This window comes from Syngnathus floridae, chromosome 14 (assembly GCF_059516105.1).
Source record: "Syngnathus floridae isolate MCC-2025c chromosome 14, RoL_Sflo_1.0, whole genome shotgun sequence".
Lineage (NCBI taxonomy): Eukaryota > Metazoa > Chordata > Actinopteri > Syngnathiformes > Syngnathidae > Syngnathus > Syngnathus floridae.
In genome coordinates this window covers 3,105,653-3,133,431 of record NC_142426.1, presented here as the reverse complement: position 1 = coordinate 3,133,431, position 27,779 = coordinate 3,105,653, and the positions used below count along the sequence as shown (strand labels likewise).

The window sequence follows — 27,779 nt, the reverse complement described above, 5'->3', positions numbered from 1 at the left end:
AGACTGACTGGCTAATTAGTCGAGCATTCATTCGAGTTTCTTTTTTTTTTTTGGTCAATTATTGGTCAATGATTAGTCAATGAATTGAATCAAACAAATATCTCAAATCATTTTGGTTCTTTTTAAGTCAATCAGAAGAAAAGTTTTGATCATTTTTAGTGCACTGTCTGACACCCAACAGTACGCTAGCACCTGTTTTTTTTTTTTTTCTCATTAATAAAAAAAAAAAGAACATTTTATATTATGGATATGTTTTTTTTTTTTTTTTAAATATGCGTTTGCATCAGCTGTATTACCTTTTTCAAGCCTGAAAAACGTCAAGGCCTGAAAATAACCTTGCTTGGCTTCGCAGACGCCCAAAGTCTGCAATGAGGCCTGCAACTACAGGGGGGCGGCTGCCTCACGTTCACACCTCATCCCAAAGTGTGAAGATGAGGAGGAGGAGGAGGCTGCCGCCTTTGACCCAACATGCTGAGTCTGCAGGATCTGACCCCCAAGAAATTTGCATTAGGAAGGTCAACCTCTGCAAGACTTTTGTGATTTCTTGCATTGAAGTGCAGATGGCTCAGCTTTAAAAAATGTTTTCCATGTTTCTTAAAAATCTTAATGACTGACAATCTAACTCTTAACATGTGAATGAATCGCTGCAGCCACCATTCAGGATTTGCACAGCACACATTCTTGCTCCTTAAAATATCCCTTTTGAAACAAAAGTGCCATTGAATAAGTAGTCTTTATCTCACATTATTTACAATCAGAGTGCAAAACCAGTTAAGACACACAGAAACAATGGTCCACCAACATCACTCACAAAAGTGCGCTTGTGCGTTCCACAGAGACAGCCAACTCAAGTGTTGTTACACATCACAAATGCAGTCCAAAAACAGTTGGGTCCAACAAAACCCAATCTGGCTCAAAAATGAATTGAGCTACCACTTTCTGGGTTGTTTTGTGAGGAAATAATTGAGCCAAGTAGTGGCTTCCTCCATTTTCTTTTCATTTTCTACCCCTCTGAAGCTCCCTTTTTGTGTCTCTTCTTCAGTGCTTGACAAAAAAATAGACATAAAAAAACGGCACTTTTTGTTTTTAAATAAAGCAGGGCAAAACATAAAACAACAAAATTGCAGTCATCACTCAGTGATTGTCGTTTTGACGCTCCTGTTACGTTCACACGTCAAACTGAGCCATTTAAAAAGTAAAAAAAGAGATATTCCGGTGAAATATATACAATATATACAAGGAATTCATTTAGTATGTTTTCAAGTTGAGTTGAAGACATCATTTTTAGGATTAATTAAAAGTACTTGTTTGAGTCTAAGAGGTCACGGAGGAGTCGACCACGGAGGAGGGATCCTCTCGTGGGGTACTCTGGGAGCCCCCCTCCACTAGGGGGTCCTGCTCGACCAGTTCTAAGTCCAGGAGGTCATCTGTGGGCGGGGCGTGGATGGCGCCGTCGCAACACGAGCACACCTGGACGACGATAACATGTTGGATGAATGAGGACGCGCGATTGGCCACTTTAGGTACACGCGTACAACGCAGGGAAATCACGTACGTCTGTCGTATCTGAAATTGTGCCATTAAAAATGAAACAAGCTTGTTTTGCAGCGCACCTTGACATCCAAGACTTTGGGCAGCCCCCCCTTCTTCATCCAGGGGTGCACCCGCATCAGCTCCTTCTTCTGCTCCTCGGTGAAGCTGGGCTGGCTCTTCTGCATCAGCCTCAGCTTCTCGCGGTCCTCCTTGAGAACTTTCTGGATGTCGCTGTCAATAAAACCAAAATCACATTCATCATCGGGTCACGAATGTTTGAAGAGCAGCAAACATGCTCTGCTAGCGGTTTGGGTAGGTCTGGTTGAGCAGAGATTGAAATACGAGTTTCTGCCAAAACAGGATTTGGATGTCAAACGAGGGTTTTTAAAGTAGGCGCTTACCGTGACGGCATCTGGTAGGTCATCATGACTTTGTCGTCAGCCTTGGCCATGAGGAGCCAAACGGGGTCTCGGAGAACGTTGTCGCTGTTGCCGCCGTCCGGGTGACCTTTCACCTTCTGGCTCTTCTGTGATGAGTCCACGCTTCCAAAATATTTGCTGCTGTTGCTATCTGATGGCCAATAATTCAACAGAGAGATTGACTAAAAGCTAACTTTGGGAGCAACAAAGTGACGTTGGATGATTTCGCCTCACCTGCCCCGCTGGCCGAAGCTCCGCTGTTGGACGTCCGGCCGTTGGAGGTCCCGCTGGCCGAGGTGCCGTAGCCGTTGGAGCGCGAGCGCACGGACCCCGAGGTGGCCGAGCCGGTGCCCGAACACGAGTCCTCTTGCAGGATGATGTCCAGCATGTCGCTGGACAACGAGGTGTTGTCGCTGTTGTTGCAGTCACCACGAGAGCTCGCCTGGGAGGGAGACACACAAGCGACGTAACATTAACTAGACATCCTCAGCAGTAGGTGGCGCTGTACTAGGGCAGTGTGACACGTCAGCTGCATCCGAAAGAAACGTCTTTGTTCACAAGATTTGATCATTGCATTCAATCAAATTGTATGTATAAAAAGTGCTAAAAGTGGTATCAAACATTCCTCTTCCTCAAAGCTAACAGTCTTAAATCAAATCAAATCAAATCAAATAAAAATGAGTGTGGTTTGCCTGCCCCTAGGGCCATAATTTGACCCTCCCCACATTATGGTTAACGTGTTGCTTTTCACCATTTAGAAAAGCCAGCACAAAGGTGAATTTGTCTGAGCATTTTAGTGACAGAGATGCAAATGGTCTCCATAGCATGAATGGTCTCCAACTATCAAGAGGTTCTTAAATACGCACAGTAGCAGTTGATCACATTTGTGTGAGATGGGCAAGGGGCGATAACGGACATATGAAATTGAGTAGGGATGGGATTGGACAAGGATGAAAAGCTTTCGGCCGGTCAGCCTACCTGACTGCTGCAAGCCCTCAGCCTAGAAGAGAACATGCCTTTATCCCAAGACAAACGCTCACAGACATGGATCGTGCCCTCGCAATACAACGGTCCAGGCGGACCAAGGAGACTGAGAGATGGCTAAAGGGTGTAAGGCATAATACAGCACGTGTTAACACCCAGACGAAGCTCGGGACCAAATCTGGCTTTGATACAGGGCATATAGAAATACATTCTCAATTTTTGGAGGAATCATTCGGACTTTCACTCAAGTGAGAGGTGATCGGTTGCGCTCGGGCTCAGCAGGCCCCACAATGGTGACTTGCAGGGAGGTGCGGCACATACACACACAGAGAGAGGATACAGTGCTCCCCGCTGTATTGGCCAAACCAGTTGAATATAGTTAAAGCATGTGAGATTTTTGTTCTGTTTTTAATCACAGAATTTCCCCTGTAGCGGGTTGGGTTCGGAAAATAAAGTGGGGTTCAGTGTATTCTGTTTGGGGCTGGGGGAAAGTTACGCCGTTTCATAGCCTACCTGATTCAGCTCTTTGGCTTGGCTCCCGACTGCCGCTTTCTCCCGTTCGGCCGCGTTGGCGCCTTGACCTCCGGGAGGCAACGTTGTGCCATCCTGCCGGTCTCCAGAGAGCTCCAACTCCAGGAGGTTCAGAGGAGAACTGCAGCGAGACTGGAAGAGTGGCGGCGATGCAGACTGCGGTGTGGAGGCGCGAGACTGGCCCTCCGCCGGGACTTTGGGAGCTTCCGAAGCAGGTGGGGGGTAGTAGAATGATGGCGTCACGTAGCCCACTTGGGGTGGATAGGGTCTTTGGGGGTTGAATGGGGCTGGAGTCATGATGGTGGCTTGCCCGGGGAAGGTGGCTTGGCCCATCTCGGGGTGGTACGCCGGCTGCTGAGGTCCGGGACCCAAGGCCGGGTAAAGGTAGTTGGGTAGCACAAGAGCCATGATGGGGGCGACCATGGGTGCTACGTAGGGGGAGTGAGTGACCCCTGGCGGGCAAGGAGGAGCCCCTTGATTGTCAGCAAAGCCTTGCAGGGGGGTATTCACCAGGGCCACCACCGAAGGATCTCTGGGGAAAACCTGGAGGGGGAAACCCGGGAAGGCTACAGGGAACATGGACTGAGATGTGTCCGAAGCAGACCAGGATGTGGGGTTGAGGCCTTGGTTCAGGGGAGGACCTCGCGGCGGCTGCTGCTGCCTCCGATAAGACGCGGTGCTGTCTGAGGACTCGGTCTGCCTGGCTCGCTTGGGTTTGGTCTTTCTGTTGCGCGCGGCACGCCGGCCCGCGTTGAGCTCGGACCCGGGGCCGCTTCGCTTTGAACGCTGGGCAGCCGGAGAGACTGTGAAGATAAAATGATTGTCAATAAAGTGGAACGCGCACATTCCGACAATTGGGCCAAATGTGAGCCTTTTTCCTCATTCCATCCCAGGATATATATTTTGAACTTGGTGACTTTGACTACAAACACTCATGAATCTGTCTAAGTGTGATTTGATTTTTTTTTTTTTTGTTACCGTCGTTGGTGTTCTTTTCCCTGTGGCGCTCCAGGTACTGCGAACAGTTGGCTTTGAGGGCAGTGAGCTTGCGCAGTTCCTTGAATCCAAAGAGGAAGGCTTGCTCCTCCTTCTGTGTGTGGGCCGCCAAAACCTGCTTGGTCAAACCCAGTTTCCTGTACGAGTCCCTCTCTTGGCCACGAGGCGAAAAGGCCCAAGACGGCGGCGCCGTCTGTATCGGGTTGTGGCCGCATTCTGCTGCCTCACCCGCCCCTGACACATCCTCTGTGATCTCTGAATGAATGACAGAGGACCAACAACTCAAATGAGTCCACATAAGAACATCAGAATTCATCTGCTCGAGAAGACAGTGGAAAGAACTTTGGACACAAACTTATACACGACTTAACACATGCACACATTCACAGAGATGAGAGAAATCTGGAGGAAGCACAAAAGCATCACGTTGATCCTGTGATCAGAATATCTGAAGAAATCTCTTTTGGTCCTTCTTGGCCTTATTCCTTGGTTTCGATCACATCATCAAGGTGTAAATGTACAGTAAACAGTTAAAAGGCAGATGGATTTACAGTGCTGCAAAAAATGATCATCTCCTCGCTTTTCTCCTTTTTCCTGCATTTTCCTCCATATCAAAAAAATGGCAACTTGAAAAACGAGACTGCAGTTTTGTCTTTTTTAAGAACCATGACAGTGGTGCCTTGAGGTAAGAAAGATTTTTGTTGTGTTTTTTGGGGGCCAAGCATTTTCATAGAGAATTTGAGCTACAAATAGGCCAGGGAATTAATTAAATTCAAGGCGCCACTGTTTGGTTATGAAATAAAAATTCGAGTCAAAAATACATAATTAGCAATTATATAAAGTTTTTTTTTTAAGTAATCTACTTAATACCTAAAAATACTAATGTGATATAATTTCAAAATGCGTAATAGATTGAATAGGAATTAGGAACCATGATGGTAATTCTGAAACGATAACCGTTTGAAAGCTACAAGAGAGGAAATCTGCACGAAGAGAAGAAAAGCGATGGGAGGCTGATCCTTTTCACGGCACTGTACCTGATTCTTGCTGAGGTTTCTTGTCGCCAACATGAACTATGGTGCTACTGTAGCTACACTGGCTGGTGATGGACACCACACTTTCGGGTTTGTTAGGTAAAGGCAGGGGCAGCGAAGTGCCCACTACCGCTCTGGCAGCGTCACTGGACTTTTTATCGGGGTGGTCCAAAGCGGAGAGACCGGAGTGATCCTTCAACAAGGCCGGTTCTGCCAAAGAGAACAAAAAAAAAAGATACTGACATCGGACTGCCATTTTGGAGAGTCTGAGAAAGAAGAAGCTTTGAAGCATGTATGTCCAAACGTTTGCCACGGAGAACCACGTGTTGGTCAAATGGAAGGAAAGCTTTCAAGAAAACTTCAAATTGATACCAATATTCTTCTGTTTATTTTCTTCTCGTAACCTTTTTTATGTAATTGGAATATGTGGCAAATTGAATGACAAAAACTGTGTAGCCGGGGGGGCAAGTGGCCCCCCTGGGTTGGACTTTGGACACCCTTGCTTTTGAAAGATGACCTTGTTGATTGTAACGTTAATGGCGGTGGGACGTTCATACCTTGAGAGGCCTGCATTGAGGTGCAGATTTGGTGTTTGTCTTCATCAGAGGACGTGGTATTTGAGGATGATTGGCATTTCCTCTTCAGAGCATATGGAACGTTGCAATTCTCCAAGTACCTGCAGGCCATCATAAGATGTAAGGATGGAGCGATGGCATTTTTTTTCCAACAGAGCACGAGTACAAGTATGACTGAAATGGCAAGTTAGTTGCAATGTGTTGTTTGTACCTGACAATGCTGTCCAGACAGCTGATCTGCTGGTAGGAGTAGACCTTCTGGTCGTTGAGCGGCATCTCCTCGTGGGAGGAGGACTTGCTCTCCTCCATCGGCGTGACGTTTTCCTTCCAGCTGAGGAGGCCTGACAAGTCCTTGGGCCGCACCACTGCCGGGCTCTTCTGGTCAGACTCCACTAAAGAGAAGGACTTTGTTTCATTTTGGATTTGACTTTGGGGAAAATGAAATTAAGAGCAGGATGGGTTCATCTGTCCAAGTAGAAGAGGTAGGAATCTGGACTTACTGCTGTTCATTTTCCTGCACTGTTCCTGGTGCTTCTGAAGATGGACTCCTTTACAAATTTCTTGGAAGGTTCTCTAACAAAAGAAAAGAAGAAGAAAAGTTAGCCGTCTTCGTCTATTTATAATTTGACTTTACAGCACTGATCCTACCCTCCATATCATTTTGTGGTCTGAGAGTCTGGGCTGGTGATCAAAACTGTTATCTACAATTGCCACAAGATAGCGCTGGCGCAATATTTTATAAAGCACTCCTTTGGCCAAAGGACAGAGAATGACTTCAGGAGTAGCAAACCACAAATATAAATATGAATAACTACTAAAGTGGCACGTTACTGTGTAGAATGGATATGAACTCACCGGCCGGGCTTTGCTGTTCACTTCTTCCTCCTCATTGTCTTCTTGATGGAACTTGCTGCCGTTGTTGAGGCTCTCGGTAGAGGACGTCATGCCCAGGAGGTGGTCGCTGCTGTTCAGACTCCTGTAGCCACTCGACCCACTATTATGAACTGGCTGCAGGACAGACAGGACCATCATCAACAAAGGAGCCCTGTTATCGAGCTCTCAATCTTATTTAGCTTCTCTACAGGAAGGCTAAGTCATTTGGACAGTGACGTAAAGTGGACCTAGTATCGAGACTTGTGGAACAACAATAGTTCCCAGACAATTTTGACAGCTTTCTCTGTAAACAAAAAAAATCTGTGGACTGAGTAGCCAGCCATGTGGAACCTTCTTCTTGTCTCTCACCTGCAGGAGGAGTCTGTGGATCTGCTCAGTGATCTCATGAATGTCTGAGTCCATGGCCTTTGACTCGGATCCAGCAGTGAGCGGGGCCATGAACACGTCCTCGTTGACGGGGCCCCTGGAGTCCAACAAATGAAAAGGTTTATTAAACAGACTATTATATTTCAGCAGTGGTGGGAAGTACAAAAATACAGATATGTTGTCATTGCACTAAAGTAGATTTTTTTTCCCAAGTGTCTTGAAGTAACAACTCACGTTCGCACTTTGTGTCTCCCGATCACAAAGGAGACCTTGCGACTCCAGGGATTGACAAAACTGGACCAGCTGGTATCCAGGATGACGTATTCTCCATTGCGGGCGCAGAATCGGATCGACGAGTGGTCGAACGGCTGCCCGGCGTACTGGAGGACTGGGCATGGGGAGGAAAACATCATATTAATTTTAGGCAGATTCAAAATGACTAGAGGAGGTGAGAACTTGATTAGGTTTATTCCTGTGTACAACCAACAAAGTGCAAAGAAATATATAAGCAGAGGAAGTAAAAAGACTCACTTTTTCTGTGGATGGCCAGCATGATGGGTCGGTCATTGGGATGCAAGTGGAGGAGGATGGATGTGCCAATCAGATCCTGTGGGAGGTAACCCAGGAGAGGAACCGCTCTGCAATGCAAAAACAGTTCATCGGCGACATAAAACCACAGGCAGAACTACTAAATGCTCTCAAACGGGATGGCATGAATGCAGATAAGGAATGTTTGCCTTACCGTTCATCCACGTCCTGGAACACGCAACTCGGAGAGTGCGTCGTAGTGAAGACGCGCTTATCTGTCGGAATCCGGGGTGCTATCCAAAACACACACTGTATTCAGTGACGCAGCACTACATTTTAACATCAACCTAATCTGCCTTCAAAAGCAAAGCTGTGTTCATTTCTGTCAAGGCCCTTACCGTCATAACCCGAGTGAACCCTCTCGGCCAGGAGGAGACAGCAGAACTGGTCCTCAGCGTGCGCTGTGACTTGGACCTTCATCAGGTAAGGAGTCATTCGGAAGGGATAGTACTGCAGGTCGCCTTTACACTCCTTTCCGCCACTGGACCAACAAGTGAAACAAACAGTTGATATTTTAAGTCGATTAATCAGATGATTAAAAAAAAAAAAAAGTTTCAATTCCAACTCTATTTAAAAACACTGACGTTGTTCCAAATCGACCGTGTAGAAAATGGAAAAAGATACATGATTCATTCTTATCTGATGACCAGTGACGCACACGGATATGATGTCACAAAAACACATCCAGAGTGGAACCAAAGCATGAATAAAAAACACACACAGCAGATGGTCCACCCACCTGATACGGCAGAAGAAGGACTTCTCCTGCATGCAGTCAGGCGGAAGAGACTCTGCGACGGGAAACGAGGCATGTTTTCATTCAGTGAAACCAAAGGGCACTAAACTTGCTCGCCTGCTTTTACTCCCAAAGGAAGGGGGAGGGCAGAAGCTGGGATTTTCACAAATTCCATTCATGCATAACTTCACCTTTGCTTGCAATGCGAGCGTTTAGTCGCTGCTCGTCGGGAAAAACAAGCAAGTGGGAGTGAGTGATTCTTTCCCCTACCTGCTCCAGTGCACATGCTCCAGGAGGGCAGCCGGTACGGCGTGGTGAAGTTGTAGAACACGTTGACATCCTGCGGGATCAGGAACTCCACAAACTTGCTGTTGTTGAACACGTCCCTTTTGCAGTTGAGGATGGAGGCGGCTTGGTCAGAAATGTACACGATCTTTCCCGTGATGAGAGACACGGCCACTGCGAAAATGTCCTGTTCGTGGGGAAAACAGCAACACTTTAATGGTCAATTCACTTTTGATAAATAATAATAATACATTTAAAAAAATCTGAATTTCCAATCTGTACCAGTGCATTATATTCTAGTTTTTATATTTAATTTTTAGAATCATTTTCATTAAAAAACAATTCAGACGCTGAAGGTCTATACTGGATGTTACCAAAAATGAAACATGTTCACATAAAACGACAACGTTTTCTTACAATAATTCAGTGACTTACATTGTTTTTGAGGGTATATTCCGATGTAATGCTGTCGATCTCATCGATGGTATACGACGACACATCCAGGCCAGAAGGTTGACTGTCATTGGTCATCAGCAGTTGGTAATACTCTTCATTGGCTGCGAACAAAATTAAACCTTGGAGTCAGGCAGACTTGAATAACAAGGAAATTATTTATACATGGAAAAATAAAAACCAGGACTTAGATGAACTATTATCTAATACTGCTTGCTAGGGGAGCCGCGGAAGTGCATGAGCTTTACCTTCCACCTGCTTGACGCAGCGCAGGGCATACTTGAGCGTGTTCAACGTGGACGATTTGCTGCCGTGCCTCTTCTCGGCGGGCAGGTACAGCTTCAGCTCTTTCAGGGTCTTAAGCACTTCCTTTTGAGTCTTGGCTTTGGCTGATTCTTGACTACTGTAAGTGGCACAAGCGCATTCCCGCCCGGTCAGACATGCCAAGAACCTAAAGAAGCCCAATTTCGGGGTCCTCGGGTTTACATACCTGCAACCACTGGTGGAAGGGTTGTCCTGCTCGGAGCTGAGCAAACTGAAGGCGTTTGAACTACTGGGGGGAGACGGACTGTGGGAGTTTGAGCTGAAGGATGGCAGAGAAAGAAAAAAAGATGATCAAGTCGTGTAATAATAAACACAGATGTGTTCTCATATAGAAGTTTGCCTCCAATCATTTCTCAAACATTTGCTATTCTTTATAATAGCGTGCACGCTTGTCAGCCAGGTGAGCAGCCCTTGAGGTGGGCTTACGTAACATTGAGCAAAAATGGAGGCGGACGATCTCTCAGTTTGCGGTGCGCTTAAGTTTGACCTGGAAAAAGATGGGCCGATGTCGGAGCCCTTTTGTGGAAGAAAGTGAACGGATCCCATGTTGTGTTAAAACCGGTGCTGAGAAAGGACGCCGCTCTCATAAAATGTCAGCAGCTCCTTGCGGAGAACACGTGGCTCGGTGGGGATGGCGAAGAATTAGGAGGAGAAGGACAACTTTTAAATACACCCCGCATGGAAAGCCATTAAGGTAAAACCCATTGCACTGTAATGACTACTAGAGAACAGGGAAAAACAGAGCTCCAGAGCAGGATGGATGGATAAAGTGAGAGTAATTGATATCCACAAAATAAAAAAGGGCTGAATAAAATCATGTCAAAATGGAAGTCGAAAGGCACAACCTGATTTTGTAAATTTAAGTCCGACTTAACAGCACTACTAGAAATACAGCAAGGTTTTAATCTCAAAAGAAGCCCGGCAGAGTGTCGGGCGGTTGACAGTCTTAAGGAAGACCTGCTAAACCCAAAATGGACTCTGAGACGCTGACTCATCACAATCCAGGTGTACCTAAATAGCAAGCTAATCCGGCTAACAATAGAGCGGCAACACCACAATTAGCAAGCTTTGAGCAATGGAGGCCATTTAATGCAGTTACACACAATGCTAAAAAAAATGTGACAGCCACTTTTCGAGTGGACTGGCCCAAAATGTACTGCTAAGCTTTAAGGGGTTAATTGGGCTCCATTGCATCATCGGACTTGAGAGCTTTGGTTTCTCTGCTTGGAAAAGCAACACATTTAGTTTTCTTTTAACTAACAAGTTCTATTGACAGCTGTTGCGATATAAATAAAGATGTATTGTATTGTGCGAACTGCTGATTCCTGACCACTGTGCCGAAGCACGCACGAATGAAATTATCTAATTCCACTTCAGTAGGCTAAAAATGGCCACGATATTGATGGGGGAGGGCAGGGGGTGGGCAACAACACCAAACTATTGATGGTACGGCACTGCCACCTGAGCTGGACATATTAGATTTATTTTTTTAACTCAATTTAAAGCTTCTATTGTATCATTCAGTCATCTGGCATGGAGGGCAATTGTTGTCATTTCGACAGCACAATGATGCAAATTACTTGACTTTTTTTTTTTTTAAAGAACATCTTACAGCACAAAACACTTACCCAAGACTATTAACAGCTGCCCGTTCCGTCGCCTCGCACTAAAAATAGCCAACTTAAGCCACTGAGAATAGAGCTGCCTTTGCGAAGACCATTCGAGAGGAGACGAGAAAAAAAAAGTCAACGTGTGTCAAGTTGACTTGGCAGCGGCAAGTGGGTCAGCGAACCGGACGGAATATGAAGAATCCGGCCAGCAGCGTCTCCGTTTTACGGTTGAAGTGAAAAGTTTGAGAATGGCTGCCCTTAGCCTGATATGGTGCTTATTTTGAACCACTCCCATTTGGGACATGAGAGCGGAAACGGTAAGAACATGCATCACTCCGCCCCGGGACATACAAACAAACAGGACGTTGTCATGGCGACAAACGACGTGTCAGACAGCATAACACGGCCCCTCTGGCATTATTGTAGAGCCAAGCGGCCGCTCTGCTGGATGACATCACCGGGGCAGAAATCTGTCTGGGAGCTTTTTTTTCAAATGTTCCCACCAGTCCAAATGAACTTTGGCGCTCTTTTGCCAACACTGACTCAAGTTCTGCGCTGACTTTGACGTCACGCTGCAGAGGCACCAAAGCCGTTTTGGAAAGATCCCGTACATATTCCATCTGTACTTCAAAGTACATTTGGTTGACTCATCACTCAAATATGTTCAGCACACGTTCAGCCCACTTTGTATGAAAATGATGATGGTGGAAGATGTGAAGTGTGCACGACATGTTTTCGGCCACCTTACCTCTTGTTGCTTACAGAAGACAGGGCGGAATCTTTGCTGTTACTGTTGGAGCTGCCCATCGATTCGCCCCCATTGCTCCCGTGGCCGCGGCTCTCGTTGCCGTGCGATTCGGTCCCGCTGCCGCTGGAGCCGCTGCTTTTCATCTCCACGTCCTCCTCCAGCAACGAGAGGGAACGAGAACTCTTGCGAAGTTTGCGCGGGCCCGCGGGGGCAGGTTCGTGGCCACTGCTGTCGCTGCCCTCCGACGGCAGGCCCAGCTCGGGCCTGCCTTGGCCGTAGCCGCTCATCCGCTGCAGCTGCGCCATGGAGCCACAGCCGGAGGTCCCTCTCGGCACGGGGCAGCACGATGCTGACGCCCGGCGGCCATCTTGGTCCTCCAGTACTGAAAAGCAGTAGTGCTTGGAGTCTGAATCTTCTGACATCGGGAAGATGAGCTGACTTCTCGTGGGCGGTGGTAAAGTTGAGTCGAGTGAACACAATCACCCCATCGCCGGCCGGGTTGAAGGACTGGAATGGGACTGCTCTGCTGAGACATGAATGAAAATAAAATGAAAATCCTTTAGCGTATCGCTAGTCGTGATGTCTGCTTGACAGAAGCTGAGCTGCACTGTGTTGATGCTGTTAAATCCAGCAAACCAAACACTTGACTCCTATCAGTTTGTTTAATCTGCTTTTGCAACAATCGGCGAATTCAAAGGTTTTTAGTCATTGATCGCATTCGTTTGTTGTAAAGGATAACATTTAAAAAACAGTCATCTTGAGACCTCAACAAACACGCTGCAGGTGTGTGAGCAAGTTCTAGCTGCGTAACCTTTGAAAAGAGAGGTTCTGTTCCATCTGAGGCCCCCGACCGGCCCTTTCAAAAGGATCATCTGTCGTGCCAAGCACAAAGAAAACATTTACTTGAATGCCACGTTAGGCTGCAGCGAACCGTTTGGTCTTTCCTGGCCTTCAGACGCCGCAGCTCGCAAAGATGACATAGCTAAAAGAAGACGAAATAGTCGGACCATTGTGGTCCGCTCTCTAACCGCACTCCAAGAACATTCTCTGGTCGTAGGAACGTTTTACTGTTTGAGCAGCAAAAATGCATTCGCCAGGGAAAAATGGGTGAGATGACCACGCTGACATTTATTTGAGGAAAAGAACATTGTAATCCTGAACTATGTTTATCTGTATTTTCCAGATCACAGCATTCTACAAAGGTTGATGTGTCACTTCTTGGAAGCGCATTCATATCCATACGGTGACATTCTGACGTGACCGTTTCCACCCATGACTAAAGATCAGCTCGGTCCGATGTACCCGCCAGGCCATCTCCGTCGCAAGCAATATTCATTCAGCACGATTAGCAAAAAAGAACTCGTGCGCTTCATTTTTGCCCGCAGCGGATTATTTCAGTTAACAATGTGGCTTTTGCTTTCTTATCAACCACACAATTTGTGATACAACTAAAGCCGAGTTTCATGCAATTTCCGGCAGAGCGCACAATGGATGACAAGAAGGGCGAAGACAGAAATGGCTTCGCCCAATGAGAACATAACACCGAGATCCCACCATTGACGGCTAATCGGATAGCACAAACCAAATCAAAAGAACATAAAAGGCCCATTTCACACAGCTTGGCTGACAAATGTCTTTTGTGTGCTAGTTAACAATCGGTGGAGAAATAAAGTGAATGAAAACTGCTGAGGCTTTATTGGGTGTCATCAATCTAGAATCTGCCGCTATGAAAAAAAAGGACAAAACAATTAAGAATTCTATTTTTTATGAAATCCTGAATGGAAATTTCAAAAGTTTACATTTCTACTTTGGGTGTGAACTGAAATTGTTTGTGTGACCTACATCCACGCTCAATGACATCCCAGATGGACCTCTTGGATCCGATGCAGATTGCCGCTCGCGCGCGCGCGCACACACACATGCACACCGTGACAACACGAGGCTTCATCCTTTATCCCGGCAGCTAAAAAAGGACAGGTACCAAGACGGGAGGGTCACGTCTCGGCCAGTGACAAAAACAGAGCGCAGGTGGAGAGGGTGACACCGATTTCCCGGTCCAATTCTAAATACAATTGCCCTCTTCATTGAGACAAGCCGAAAATACACTTTGCTTACAGTTGCATTCATCGCCGTATCCAAGCAACCTGAGAATCACAGCAGGTTTTTTTGTTTTTCTTGGCCTGATGCTCACATTGGCTTTCTGGCTAAAGCAAAGCAAGAATCCTATTTGCATTTCCATCCATTCCATCTGTGCAAGCCAGAAAGACATAAAAATAGCGAACAAACATCATAGCAGAACTCCTCAGCTTTGCTTGAGGATATCTTGACATTTGATTGTAGCGAGTACTGAATCAAGACTGTACGCCAGACAAAGCTTACTTTTCAAGCATTGAAGCAGAACATTTTGCTCTTCATATTTTCCTGCATCCTGGAACAGATTCAAGACACCTTTTGTGCTTTTTTTGGGGGGGGCTGATAAAACAGATGATGTCTCTTGATACAAAATAAAACCTTCACTTTGTCTCTCTTCTTTCTACAGTATCAAAAAGTACAGGACACTTAACTATAAATAATTGTGTGTGACAAAGATACAGTTGCTTGGAATTCAAGTGCCAAGTAAACGGAACAGCTCTCCAAGGTGTGACGCAGACTAACCAGCAGATCTAAAAATGTATAGGGTGATTCCATAATTTTTTCCTCAGAATTGAGTGATTCCATATATTTTCCCCCCTCTGCTTGTTCTTAAACAGTAACCATTACTGACTGCCACACTGATTTTTCTTGATTTCTTATAGTGTTTCTTAAAGACAGAAAGATGCAATTTGAAAGGACTTCAGTTTTGTGTCATGTCTGTAATCTGTTTTTTTTTTTCCCTTGTAAAATTTAACAACTGAATGATCATCGTCCGAGGTTGCATTCCGGGCATCATTCACTAACTCCACGGACATGTGCTGCGCTGCGCTCTTTATGTAAGGTGTTGTGTTTGACTTTCCATGCGACGCCAACTCCGACACGTACGCGGTCTCCTTTTTTTCTTTGAGTGCTCCCTCAACCCTTTAACATAGTTTAGGAATACACCGTTGATATTGGCGACAACTACAAAGTTGATATTCTCACGTGAAAGCACACCGGCCGAGTCAGCTGATCCATTAGTCCACTGACACAGTTATGCAACTTCAACATTAGACAGCCTTTTAAGAGTGCATATCGAGCTCCACGTACCGTAAACAACCAACACTGGTCCCCGTGTGCACGCTGAAGAAAAACTGAACTCCGGGTAGGAAAGCTGGCACGAAATATCAGTTCTTCGCTGCCCGTGACACTGCCACTCTCTCGGTCAGATTTGTACTCGCACTGCGTATTGGAGCTCTGGCTGAGGCATTGACCTCATTGTCAGAGACTCCGCCTTCTTTGTTTTTATTAGTTCCCTCGGCTGTCAATCTTAACCTCACTGCGCTTCCAGCCAAGCGGCGCCATTGTTCCGGGTAAGGGGCCGTCCAACCGCAACACCGCACACTTCTATGATTTGCCCGTACAACTATCACTCTATTTATATAAGCGCGTCACCAGTTTCACGTGGAGAACTAGGGGCGGAAGGCGGGGTCAGGGAAGTTGGCCAATCAGCGGAGAGCAAGAGTTACTGAATGAAGAGGCTGGGATGGCTGTTGTATAAACTGTTATACAAGGTGACTGCGCATGCGTTGAAGTATTAAGTTAGCAGATAACAACGTTGGGAACTTGTGATATAACACAAGGTGACTAATAATCACAGTCGTACCTATTAGATCATTCTTCAATGTATTTAATCATTAATTCTCTGCTGTAATAGAATAGGCTGAAGGAATGGCAGTTTCATTAAAAAATTAATCAGTTTCCCAATCTTTTTAGAGGCAAATATTTTACATTGCAAAAAAATCTAACCCCAAAAAAGTATACTGAACTGAAAAATAAAGATATTTAATTTATTCTGAAATATACTAACACTGTAAACTGGGCCTGTTTAGTTGAGCACAGATATCTATTCATATGAAAGGAACACAGGTGAACAAATTAATAAAAGCATTTCATTGTTCTTCCTAGTACTATGTCATAAATCAATTACCAGGTAGACATTGTTTTAAAAAACAGATAATTATTGAACCAATTAAATGAAATGATAAAATTATGCATATATGCATGCTGGAGAGCTTTCATTAAAGACACCTGGGACATGTTTAAAATGAAATAAATTTGTATGTACCCTTAAATCAAATCGATTTGGGTAGAAAATCCTTTTTCAAGGTACCATGTATGAGTATGGATCCAGGAACGGAGGGAAATGATATCTTTCACAACACGTGTTATCACCTCGCCATCTGCTACAAGCAGAGACGGCGACATTAAGTCAGCGTTAATTGGCATAATCAAAGCTCAATTTGGTCCAATTTGCATTTATCTGGTAATATAATAATTCACCAACAAAGGAAAAGAGACTGAGATGAATATTTGGTCAAAATGAATCAAGCTTCCCACTGAATTCATATTCATGAATCATGACTGATTACCTTATTAGGTGTTTAACTATTGCCATGTATTAGTCACACTTGGCCTCGATAAGGATGACTGGGTGAGCGGCACCCCGGATTGGTCGCAAGCCAATCATGGGGCCTCTTTAGATGAAAACGCATTCACATTCACATTTGGACAAGGTGACACTTTCAACAAAGCTTTTTTTTTTTTTGATGCAGAGGTTCGAAATCAGATTGAAATGTGCGGGGAAGCCACTACACCAGCGTGCTGCTTCTATTTGAAAGCGTTTGACAAATGTGCCAGTATCCTGTCATGCCATCCGGGGATTGCAGATGGACCAGAGTCTGTCAAACCACCAAAGGAATGGAGCAACAGATGGCAAAACTCAAAAACTGGAGTGCCTGCCCACTCACTAAGAGTAAAATTACAGCAGGTAAATCTTCAATTATCTCCCCATTTCCGAAAATGTGTCTGATCAAGGCATCCACCCATGACAGGATGAGCCAGGCTAGGAAAAGTCTCCAGTGATCGTGATGGGAGTGCAGCACTACTGGATTTTAAGATCATTTTTGTTTTGAAGGCTCTAACTTGTCTCACCATTCTAAAAAAAACTCATCCTAAAATTACAACTACATGGTGGATTGTATTTTGTGTCTATGCAGATCACTCAATTAGGGTCGTCTGATTTTGAGAGCCTGCACAAGTTCAGTACGTCGGTGCTATGACACTACTCAGAGCCGAAATTGACTGGAACGAACAGCGAGCAGACGACAGGATGCTCAACTTTTCGTGACGAGGAGAGGACGGATGCCAATGGAAACTGAGAAAATCATTCTAATTATGGCTCCCGGAAGCTGACGTTGCAGAGCAGAGGGAGGCACTGCCTCACACCTTAGACAGTCTGGGGTGCTCAGTCATAACATGTTGTCAACCACCCACGCACCCATTTATATAGCTTAAAAAAATATTAGCACCTTTTATGAAATATATAAATTTGGATTAGCCCAAACTAACGGACGTTTTCTTACCTGCGTCTTCGCAGGCCAGAGTGCGTTGGCTCGCAACGTTGTATCAATTAATAGTAGGCCTACATGGAGTCAGCTCTCCATTCCTCCATCTGTGAGGAGACAAAGTCACTTTTGTGTGGGCAGGTGTCAAAGCCTCCTCGCCAACTCATGCAAACGCCGACATATGCCGCAGATGGCGTTGGATCCACGTCACAAGGGGGACATTTCCACGGTGCCCACCGCCAAATGACCAAATGCGTCACTCGCGCTCAGTTAAGTTTACATGGACTTATTTGGTGTTATCACAAAAGCCCCTGAGACTTTAACTATTAAGGAGGTTGTCAACCTCCTTGAAGTGGAAGTCGTCAAAAACGGACAAGAATGGCTCATACACACCCTTACAGGTCTACATTATTATAGACTACATCTACAGTAAGCTTTGCCCATTCAATGCTCAAGAGAAGAATAAGGTCATCACAATTCACTTTTATTCTTTCATCAGTATAGAACAAGCATTCAATATCAATGTGTACTTCTGACATAGTGTGAGCTTAAATACATTCATTTAGTTACTTTCACCACTAAAATGTGCAAATTTGTGATTTACTCTTCATAAACCCTCAAAGGCGTCGCGATGAGATAAGTGGCTCAAATGTAAAACAAAGCTGAAGAATTGACGTTCTCTGGCGGTGATTCTAAATGTTGACTGAATGAGAGTGACGGCCCAACTTCAGATTGGCGCAATCGAGGTCGCCAAAGTGCTCTAGAGGTCCGTAGTGATAACCGGTGTGACTCCGTGGACGAGCAACGTGGGACCCAAATCCTGACTCAGCAAGTCCACCTGATGGAGGTAGGCCCGGTAGCAGCTTGTGTCTGCAGGCGGCTGTGGCAAATAGAGGAAGCGCACGGCCGGCGGGGGGTCTCCGTGACTATGGATGAGATTGTTGACTGCGTGGATGTAATCATCCGTCATCTGCGCCGCGTTGCTGGAAAACGCTTCTTTGCATCCGTTATGCACTTCCTCATCTTTCTCCCTTCCTCTAACCCGGTGTAGTGCCACAACCTGGTCCCAAGCCACCATCTGCACTTGCGCCGACATCCGGAGCTCTTTGAGCATCAGTCGCAGCTTGGCCTCCTCCTCGTCCCGCAGACTTCCCCCGGCTTCCACGCACAGGAAAAGGCGCAACCTGGCTTGGCTCCAGGCGCGGGTTTCATGAAGCACGCAGGCCAGCTGAAGCAAAAACAGCGAGCAGACGTCCACGTTGCCTCCGCTGTCCGGTCGCAGCAGATTCAATGGCCAAATGTCAACAAACAGGCCCACCGCGCCGTGGTGTATCTTTGTCTTGGTCTTCCTCCCCGCCCCTAAAACTTCTTCCTTGTTGAACAGGTTGAAGTATCGAGCCAGGGTCACGTTTTTGCCCATTTTAACAGCGTCGGTAATAATTGACACATATTCCTCTTCTTTGATGTCTTTGGGTTTATGTGCATCACGTACATTAGGGAAGAGTGGTTCTCCCGACTCTTTGTTTGGATACACTGCATCCAAGCTGTGCTCTGGAGGCAAATGAACTTTGCTTTGGAGGAAGTCTTGTGGGGGGCAGTCGTCATAGAAACCTAAGACGAGAGTGTTTGGCCTCATCCCGCCTAGGAAACGTTACGATATGGGTTTTAATCCACAAGAATCGCGTTTTAAGCCACAGAAAGTAAGACGGTGAACCCGCTGCATAACCGTGGTTTGGGGGGGGACTAACCTAAAGTCTTGTCTGGTTTAAAATTGTGGCTTTGGGGCCATGTTGTGGCATTAAGAGATTATCTTTAAGATTAAGAAAGATACTGAAGTGAGGAGACGGCCTTAATTGGTCAGGCTGAAAGTGCCATTTAATGTATATACATACCGTAATTTCCGGACTATAAATCGCGTTTTTTTTTTCATAGTTTGGGTGGGGGGGCGACTTATACTCAGGAGTGACTTATACATGTTTTTTTTCCACAAATTTTTACTTGATCATTGCGACATCACTTAAAAGTATAGTTGACCACTTCCCGTGTTATTTTTAGTATAGTTGATCACTTAACATGCTTTTATATCCTTATCTTGAACATATTCAAAACATAAAAAATAGAGAAAACATCAAATAAAGCAATTAAAACTTTAAAGCACCATATCCAAGTCCACTGTCTGTTTGCTCCTCTTATATTTATTATTATTTTTTATTATTTGTTTATTTATCATTTATTCATTGTTTATGCCTTCTTGGTTTGTTTTGTGTTGCTCGTATGCATATGTGTACTATCTCACCGAGGGATAGTGGGAACGTAATTTCAATATCTTTGTGTGTCTTGGTATATGTAAAAAAAAAATCGACAATAAAGCAGACTTTGTCTTTGATAAAACAACCAAATAAACAAAACAAAAAACTACATCTGAAAAAAATATATATTTTCAGACGAAACTGGATGAGGGCGCTTTAAATTTCACCGTTGGCCGTGACTCATCAACTGGGTGGGCTTAAGAAAAATGGCACCAAAAAGAAAGTCATATTTTGCAAGTTACAAACTTCAAGTTGTAAAATATGTAGCTGAAAACAGTAATCGAGCAGCAGAAAGAAAGTTTGGAGAACCGTGATGTACCAATGGATTACTATTTCAAGTGACGTCAGTGGCACCGCGCGGCGCGACCCACGTAAGGACGACCGGCATCATTAGCGGTGATCATTTCTAAGTGACACGGAGGACAAAGAGTTTAAGGGAATTAATGATTTGGAGTGACATAGAAGGTTTGAAAAACTATTATGGCTTTTACGCACGCCCGGTCCTACTCTACTGAGTCGGGGGCCGGCGCTCAGCCGAGTGGCTGTCCGCGAACGGTGCATGGGGCTCGGACATGGCCATTACGCACGCCCGGTCCTCTGCCATGGAGCTCTCGTGTCTAGAAGAACACGCCGCCACACGCTTGGAAGTTTGTTTTGTGGAATAAAGAGCCGTTTACCAAACCCACGTCTATCCTTGTACTTTTTTAACGCTACAATATAGTTATATACTAGATCTGTGGAATAAAGACGAGGCTGACGTCAGGGAGCACGCGCGGCGATGTTGACAAAGGACGAGGAATTTGATCGATGGATTTAATGGATTTAAAGTGCACGGATGGTTTGATAATATTATTGCTTATATTATAGTTATTTGAAATATAGTTTATCTATCGTTATATGAGCCTGTGGAATATTTTGAAGTGCAAGCGCCCTCAGCCGCGCGCAGCCATTGTTGACAAAGAACGATCGATGGATTTAATGAATTGGAGTGACACCGATGGTTTTATAAACATGTTATTTATGTAATGGTTGTCCTAAATCACTCTATATGTTACGTCAGGCCCGTTCTCAGCTCCTCATTTGTGTTTGTCACGTTAGCATACCTATCGTTTAGCCTGTTGCTATCGTATCGAATGATCGATGGATTTAATGAATTGGAGTGACACCGATGGTTTTATAAACATGTTATTCATGTAATAGTTGTCTTTAAATCACTCTATATGTTACATCAGGCCCGTTCTCAGCTCTTTGTTTGTGTTTGTCACGTTAGCATACCTATCGTTTAGCCTGTTGTTGCTATCGTTTAGCCTGTTGTTGCTCGTTCATGACTGTTTTTGGTGTGGGATTTTGTCGAATTAATTGCCCCCCAAAATGCGACTTATACTCCGGAGCGACTTATATATGTTTTTTTTTCACTTTTGGGGCATTTTATGGCTGGTGCGACTTATACTCCGGAGCGACTTATAGTCCGGAAAATACGGTAGTATATATTAAAAAGAAAGCAGTGCTTTGCTGCCACCTTGTGGCATCAACGGGCAACTGATAACTCAATTACCCCGGATTTTTTTCTCGTCAGAGCAGGACTCACTTATTTCCTGCAAATAAAATGAGACCCCCCCCACACAAAAAAATCATAAATTGGCCATTTTTGTTTTAAAACCTATCCTCACTGATTTATGTACTTTTTCCCCCTAATTTCCCAAAGCCAGAAAATGACACCAGAGCCTAGGCTAATTGGAACATAATTTAAATGTAAAAAAATATGACGTACGAAAGGAAGAGGCTTGTTAGGCAATTTTGTAAAAAGAGTATGACATTAGTGTTTTGGGGAACACTGTGGCTTATTTACGATTAAACTATTAATATTGGCATTTGTGTATGAACATTTCCAGGGTGGGCGTCAATGAAACTTTTGGCTATTTATAGCAGGGCCAAAACCCGCAGAGGACTACTGCACAACAAAAACACAAGCACACCTACCAAAGCCTGTGATGAAAAGAAGGTTCTGAACTCCACGTCGAACAGAGTCAGCCAAGGTGAGGTTCACAAAGGCTTTGATGTTCAAATGGTCCACTAAAGCCAGCCAGGAGTGGTAACAGCTCTGCAAAGGATTGGACGGCCTCTCATCTATGGAAACGCACAACAAATCAAATGGCATCATTGAAATGGGAAGAAGAAAAAGCTAGAAACAATTACCTAGCAATCCCAGTTTGACATGACCCAGAACATAGAGGCCACTCTTCTTCAGGTCATTCATGAACATTATCAGGCCCACACAACTACGAGGGTTGGCCACCATTAGCAGCACCTGAGGCCTCCAGAACTTGATGTGGTCCTTGCGCACATCCAGCATCAACAGGTACTTGCGAACCTGAGCAAGAACACCTGCTTACTAAAGGCTGGAAATGACATGCAATCGTTGATATGTATATTTGTGTCCCAATAATGACAGGGGTGATTAAAAAAGAAACTTCTTTTTTTTTTTTTGTTAAAATAAAATTCTATTCAAGATTTGCGTGTGTACCTGGTGGAAGATGAGAGCCTGGCTTATGTAGCCCCAGTTGCTGATGGGGCCGAAATAATGAATAAGCATGAGGAGCAGCAGCATGAGTGCTATGCTGGCAAATGCATAGATGGCATTGATAAGGAACATCATAACCAGGCAGCCAAGAATGCCCAGCGTGCAGGTGTGCCAAGTGAAACAACGGAAGGAGGGCCTAAATGCAGGTGGGGGAAAAGTATAACTTTTACCAGTACTTTATTTTTGTTGCTATCCAGTCTTGTACCCTACCTAAAGTTTGGCGCAGATGCCCACTCGAGAGCCAAACAAGCCAAGTTGACAGTGGCATACACCAACAAGAAGATGATGGTCACAATTCCAGCAATTGTGTTCAATTTCCCAGCAAACAGCACCATCTAGTGGCGAACAAAGCACGTTTGCCCGACACGAGGCAATTCGATTTTTTGTGATGAAAGTAGACAGATGTACATGTGTTAAAACATTTCAATTGAGTTCGGAAAGGTTTTCTTTTTTTATTTATTCATTTTTTATTAATGAATTTAGGCAAAATCACTGCTCCATTGTAAATAAAAAGAAAAGCATGTGATTCATGGATGAGTCAAATGATGTGTGAGTGATGACTCGCTCACCATTTATTTACATCTTATTACTTGGATCTCATCCTGATCGTGGTTACTTTTCAACCCCCACAAAAACTTTGAAAATGTATTTTGCATAAATACAAAATATTTATACAGCATTGTCTTGAAAGACAAAAACAAAAGGCTTTCAATGTCCTTTGCAGCTGAAGATTACTTTCAAAGTAAACATAGCAACAGATATTTTAAAAAAAGCAACAAAGAAAGATATATTTAGATAAACACTTTTAGGTGGCAACATTTTACCTGCACAAGCAACCAAGAGGCAAGCACTGAGGCCCAAGGGTTCCCGCTACGGGATGTGGTCCTCGCCAGAGCCAGGACGCCACCTGTTGTCGGTTTTACAAAAGCCAAGTCAAAAAAGGCAAAGTGTCTGTTGCTGCTCATATGCCTCTTGCTGAGACAAACAACTGAGTCATTCCGCGTTGGTGCTTAACCAAAACACACAGTTACAGCATTTGTGTCTCTGCAGAGAAAGTCAACATCGCCAGCCATCTGTTGTCAGATGATGCATTCCAAATGAACTTGGCGTTATCAGGAACTCCAGACATTCAATGGATAACTGTGGTCCATTTCTCACAGATGGCCGCCGATTAAAAAGATGACTTAGTTTTACACGGGAGTCAGCTGAGGTGGAACCTTAGAAGTGAGCATCAACCTATCAACGAGTCAATTTATCCTTTCGCAAGCCAATCAAGTTTTTTTTTTTTTTGTCCAAGACACACAAAATGGCCACCTTACCAAACAGGTTATCTTTAGAAAGCGCATAGAGGACTCGGGAGGCGCCGATGAGGTTGCTCATGGCGGCGGACATGGCCGACGAGTAGATGCCGACTGTGACCAGAGGAGGCCAAACATTGATGGCCCCGAGGAAACTGTAGTCTCTCTGGAGGATGGGGCTAAAGAAAAGACAAGGAAGCATAAAGTTGACTGTTTTATGTACATTTGCATATTTCTATATGTAGTTCAAGTAAATTGCAGGAATGACTTGCAAAAAGTGCACAGGGTTGTTCAAACTCAAGCTTGTCGCAATGCTTTGGGTGAACGCATATTTTTGTTTCCATTGTCTTTTTGTCAGCATTATCATAATATCCAATTTTCATTGCATTTCATCTCATCAGCTCATCGCAGTCACCGTTTGCAATCAGTGCGCCGCCGCGTCTGTGCATACAAATGAGGCAGGTAATTTCATAGACTGACACTTCTGAACTATCTTGGCGTTGATGTTTTCAAAGTAAAGGATTTATGGACGTGATACGTTTCATGTCTCCTGAGTTAAAACGTCAGAGACCTCAAAGAAAAAAGGAGAAGGACTTGCGACTCGTTTCAACAATCTTGGCTCTCTCCTGGGGAGGAATTGACTTTCATCCCTCGGTATCGTTCAATCTGTTTGACCTTAAGACACTTTTGCCCCTCCAAACCTGATGGTGACAAACCGTTGACAAGACGATGCAGCCAGCAGACTGAGCAGGTTGTACGTGACAAATGTTGTAAAAACCGCCGTCAATGTTCCTCTGGGAATGGAATAACTTGGGTTCTTCAAGTCACCTGGCCAAACAAAAAAACAGAAACACTTTTTTACTGGCACCAGGGGCGAGGTGATTTTCTAAACAGCAACTCGCCGCTCCAATTCTGTTCTGCTTGATGAGTTTCTTTTCACAAAATTATGTTTTCTCTGTTTTTTTGGTCAGTAACTGGCGCTTTCAGTAAAATCAATCCATTTTTTTTCCAACCAAATTTGAATGGAGAAAAAGATAGTTTACTCTTTACTTAGGTAACGTAAAACCATGATGCTCGATAGGTGAGACGCCTTACCTGACATGTTGGATCCAGCCATGATTCCGGTGCAACCGTTGAACATGACCGCAAAAACGGTGGCAAAACTCATCATCATTCCAGTGGTGTAGTCGACTGTGTAACTAGCTAAAAGAAAGCACACTTGTGTTGGTACTAGAAAGAAGAAAAAAAAAAAAAAAAAAAAAAAAAAAAGACTTCTGCCGGTTCCTTGAAGCCAACATTTTTGCAAATCACAGAGAAGTGTAAAGTTCAAGTTCAACATCAGGACAATGTTGCTTGGGACATACCCCAAAGGTTGCCCTCCAAGGTGTGGAGGCGGAGGCCGGTATAGTTAGCAGCGGTCTGGGTGGAAGCGTTCATGAAAGAGGAATGCGGGAGCGTAACTGTTCTGGGTTCCACGGTAAAGAAACTGGTGAAGATGGATGCCAGAACGGTTGTGACGATGAGGAAGATGACAAAAGTGGCTTTGGCGTAGATTTGAGCGCCTACCTGGAAATCACAAGCCGCTTGAACTGAGAGGCAAATTAAACATCCAACAGAATCTCCAAAGTCAACCGCTCTCCAGGTTGTTAAGACAGTGGTCAACTTATTTAACAAATGTATGGCTATGTTTGTTACCATGGGAAAACAATAAATGTCTGAACAAACGACAGCATCCATTGTTTACCATGGCACATATTATTTTGCAATGGGAATGATTCCAGTCAGCCAGCCCTACAACAAATTGCATTCAAGCGCCAAGATTCTACCGAAACAACGGAAAGAAATGACACAGCGTGTTGTTGTGTCTCACCAAGCAAACAAAGAAACAAATGGAAAGCAGCACAGTGCCATAAAGCAAAGACCACCAATATCCTGAAGGCAGCACCCGATGGGAGGCTCCGAAAACTGCCCCGAGCTCTGATGCTGGAACGAGTACGAAAAAATGAATTAGTCAAGCCAAATGTTGTCGTGCCTCTGAATGTGATATACTCATGCCAGCCAACCTTCTGGGACGCCGAAGGCAGACACGATTGCTTCAACCAGACCTAAAATGTAGAGAGCGCTGCCACACACGTTGGCAAAGAAAAACATGATTCCAATGCTGCCACCAAACTCTGGACCCAGCGCTCGACTGATCATGTCTGAAGGTCGTCATTAAAAAAATTGCAGGGGTCATACTTTGGAAGATTAATTTTTTTACGTGCTAGCATATTAATAGCTCTCTGGAGTGCCTGCCCATCCTTCAAGGGAGAAATTTCACAACATACAAAATAGTTTGCTGGCGGGTTATTTCCAAAAATGTAGATGTTCACAAACCACTCAAAATGTTTCCAAAATGTGTTGCAAAATGAGGCATAATTGTTTCAGAGCCGCTGTGCCAGTACAGATTGGCGCATATGCCCTCATAATGTAGATTCATTGAAGGATACAGTAGGCACCTCCCCCATCCAAGGCTCCATTAGTTGAAATGGCGCAGACAGAAAAGACGGTCATTGTGATGATGATGTAAGCCACCAAGAACATGGCGATGGCTTGGTACAGCCCAGCTTGACCTACAACAAATCCTGCGGGCAAATAAGAAAGAACAAACAAATGCGTGCAGGAAAGTTGATGATGGAGAATGTAGCATGGTAAACCTATCAAAATAATAGAGAAAGAAGACATGCATATCAGTGCCCAAGCTTAAGTGTCATTTTTGATGTTACAAACATTTTGGGCACGTCCATTATTCCCACGGTTATTAACTTCTACTAATATTTGTTTTAGTTTGAAAAATAATCATCATCCCGCCAAAATCTTTGTTTAATTACAAACACATTTTGGTAGGATCATTCATTAGCTTTTCAGGAACAATCATTCATTTTCTTAGGACTCTAAATCACATTTGTCAAGCCAGGGTAATTTATCACCCATGGCTTTAATTAGTCCGCAGAGAATGACAGAAGGCTTGGGCAAAATGTAATAAACATCGCCACTGGATGTTAAATATATAAACAAATAGAAACACAGACGACAATTAATCATGAAAAAACAGATGACTCAAAGTGCTTCGTCACCTGACCAAGTGGTTACCTTTAAAGACTACTCCATAAATGTATTATCGACGATTTCGTATAGTTTTGAAACAATTAGTTTTCTTTTTACTGACCAATTCGCAGGAACACGACGACACTAAACATGGAAAGCAATGTCGGAATAACAACTCCGAAAATCACGCCGAGCTTTCGACGTCCTCGGTCTTGGCCTTGCTCGGGGCTCCTGTTTGCGGTCTCATCCTTCGACTCCGCTCCGTTGTTGGTGGTGAGTCGATAGTTGACAAGAGGAGCCTTCTCGGACATTACAACAGTTAATTGTCACTTCCTAAATGGCTACAACAACACAATACGTCTTAATTCATCCGCTATGGTGAAATCTTGTAAAGCGGTGTCTTTGGTAAGCTAGCTTCCCTTAGCTGTAGCAGGTACCGTGAGGTGAGCAAGGTGTGCTCATGCTAATGAGGCTGGCGGGAATTGCAACGTCACTTCCTTTAATGGATTTTCCCATTAATGATTTATATTTATGTCCTCTTTTGAACTATTAACAAATAACAAGAAAAATATTTCTACATTGCTCTTTCTAAGTGAGTTACCTTACGTTTTTGTGCCTTGTGATACTTTTGTCTTTGTGTGAGCCTGTTTTGCAAATGTTCTTTGATTTTACACTTTATTGTAATATACGTACAATCATTGTGTATTTGTTAATATATGATTGCCTTTTTGGATGTTGGTTTTTTTCTGGGATAACACTGATGTTCATACAATGTACGTATGTTTGTAAATATTTAATTCCGTTTCTAAATAAAGATTTTTGGAGAAAATGTTTTTATTGTTATACTAATTTGTATATAGCTCCTTCAAAAACACTAATCAAGCCAAAATACGCACGTGAGTATTTTTA

The 27,779-nt window shown here is 44.3% G+C and overlaps 2 protein-coding genes and 1 long non-coding RNA gene across 6 annotated transcripts; 1 reads left to right on the top strand and 2 right to left on the bottom strand.

The window, feature by feature from the left end:
- Positions 1-714: 714 nt before the first annotated feature.
- On the bottom strand, positions 715-15,541 carry per2 (period circadian clock 2). 3 transcript variants are annotated; one of them, XM_088395546.1, is made up of 23 exons: positions 15,299-15,541; positions 12,077-12,602; positions 9,885-9,977; positions 9,643-9,797; positions 9,377-9,498; positions 8,927-9,128; positions 8,660-8,711; positions 8,259-8,401; positions 8,075-8,153; positions 7,864-7,970; positions 7,567-7,720; positions 7,315-7,429; positions 6,928-7,080; positions 6,573-6,645; positions 6,284-6,464; positions 6,055-6,173; positions 5,501-5,707; positions 4,446-4,718; positions 3,450-4,270; positions 2,187-2,394; positions 1,935-2,103; positions 1,614-1,764; positions 715-1,470 (listed from the first exon to the last, which is right to left on the bottom strand). In XM_088395546.1, the coding sequence occupies exons 2-23, from the start codon at positions 12,496-12,498 to the stop codon at positions 1,315-1,317; spliced, it is 4,155 nt and encodes a 1,384-aa protein (XP_088251672.1). In that variant the 5' UTR covers positions 12,499-12,602; positions 15,299-15,541; the 3' UTR covers positions 715-1,314. The 3 variants fall into 3 exon arrangements, with proteins under 3 accessions (XP_088251672.1, XP_088251671.1, XP_088251673.1); XM_088395545.1 differs by having other exon boundaries at positions 12,077-12,599; XM_088395547.1 differs by lacking the exons at positions 12,077-12,602; positions 15,299-15,541 and adding an exon at positions 11,347-11,551.
- Positions 15,010-15,678, top strand: LOC148387036 (uncharacterized). Its single transcript, XR_015862449.1, has 3 exons — positions 15,010-15,045; positions 15,501-15,561; positions 15,636-15,678. It is a non-coding gene; the product is annotated as an uncharacterized LOC148387036 (long non-coding RNA).
- Positions 15,679-18,058: 2,380 nt separating this feature from the next.
- On the bottom strand, positions 18,059-27,353 carry LOC148387035 (solute carrier family 12 member 9-like). Of its 2 annotated transcripts, none has more exons than XM_088395548.1 (14): positions 26,992-27,353; positions 26,273-26,407; positions 25,847-25,984; positions 25,654-25,766; positions 25,148-25,349; positions 24,879-24,986; positions 24,485-24,611; positions 23,805-23,962; positions 23,310-23,392; positions 22,696-22,820; positions 22,429-22,621; positions 22,101-22,275; positions 21,885-22,031; positions 18,059-19,236 (listed from the first exon to the last, which is right to left on the bottom strand). In XM_088395548.1, exons 1-14 carry the CDS (start codon positions 27,179-27,181, stop codon positions 18,356-18,358), a joined length of 2,775 nt encoding a protein of 924 aa, XP_088251674.1. In that variant the 5' UTR covers positions 27,182-27,353; the 3' UTR covers positions 18,059-18,355. The 2 variants fall into 2 exon arrangements, with proteins under 2 accessions (XP_088251674.1, XP_088251675.1); XM_088395549.1 differs by having other exon boundaries at positions 24,500-24,611.
- Between the last annotated feature and the right edge of the window lie 426 nt (positions 27,354-27,779).

Excerpts from the sequence above, each read along its gene's own strand:
- per2 (XM_088395546.1), bottom strand. The coding sequence starts at position 12,498 with ATGTCAGAAGATTCAGACTCCAAGCACTACTGCTTTTCAGTACTGGAG. Across the intron at positions 8,154-8,258 it reads GGTTCACTCGGGTTATGACG|CACCCCGGATTCCGACAGAT; the intron begins GTAAGGGCCTTG and ends TGTTTTGGATAG. Across the intron at positions 6,465-6,572 it reads GTGCAGGAAAATGAACAGCA|TGGAGTCTGACCAGAAGAGC; the intron begins GTAAGTCCAGAT and ends CCTTCTCTTTAG.
- LOC148387035 (XM_088395548.1), bottom strand. The coding sequence starts at position 27,181 with ATGTCCGAGAAGGCTCCTCTTGTCAACTATCGACTCACCACCAACAAC. Across the intron at positions 23,963-24,484 it reads CAACGGTTTGTCACCATCAG|CCCCATCCTCCAGAGAGACT; the intron begins GTTTGGAGGGGC and ends TCTTTTCTTTAG. Across the intron at positions 22,622-22,695 it reads GCATCTGCGCCAAACTTTAG|GCCCTCCTTCCGTTGTTTCA; the intron begins GTAGGGTACAAG and ends ACCTGCATTTAG.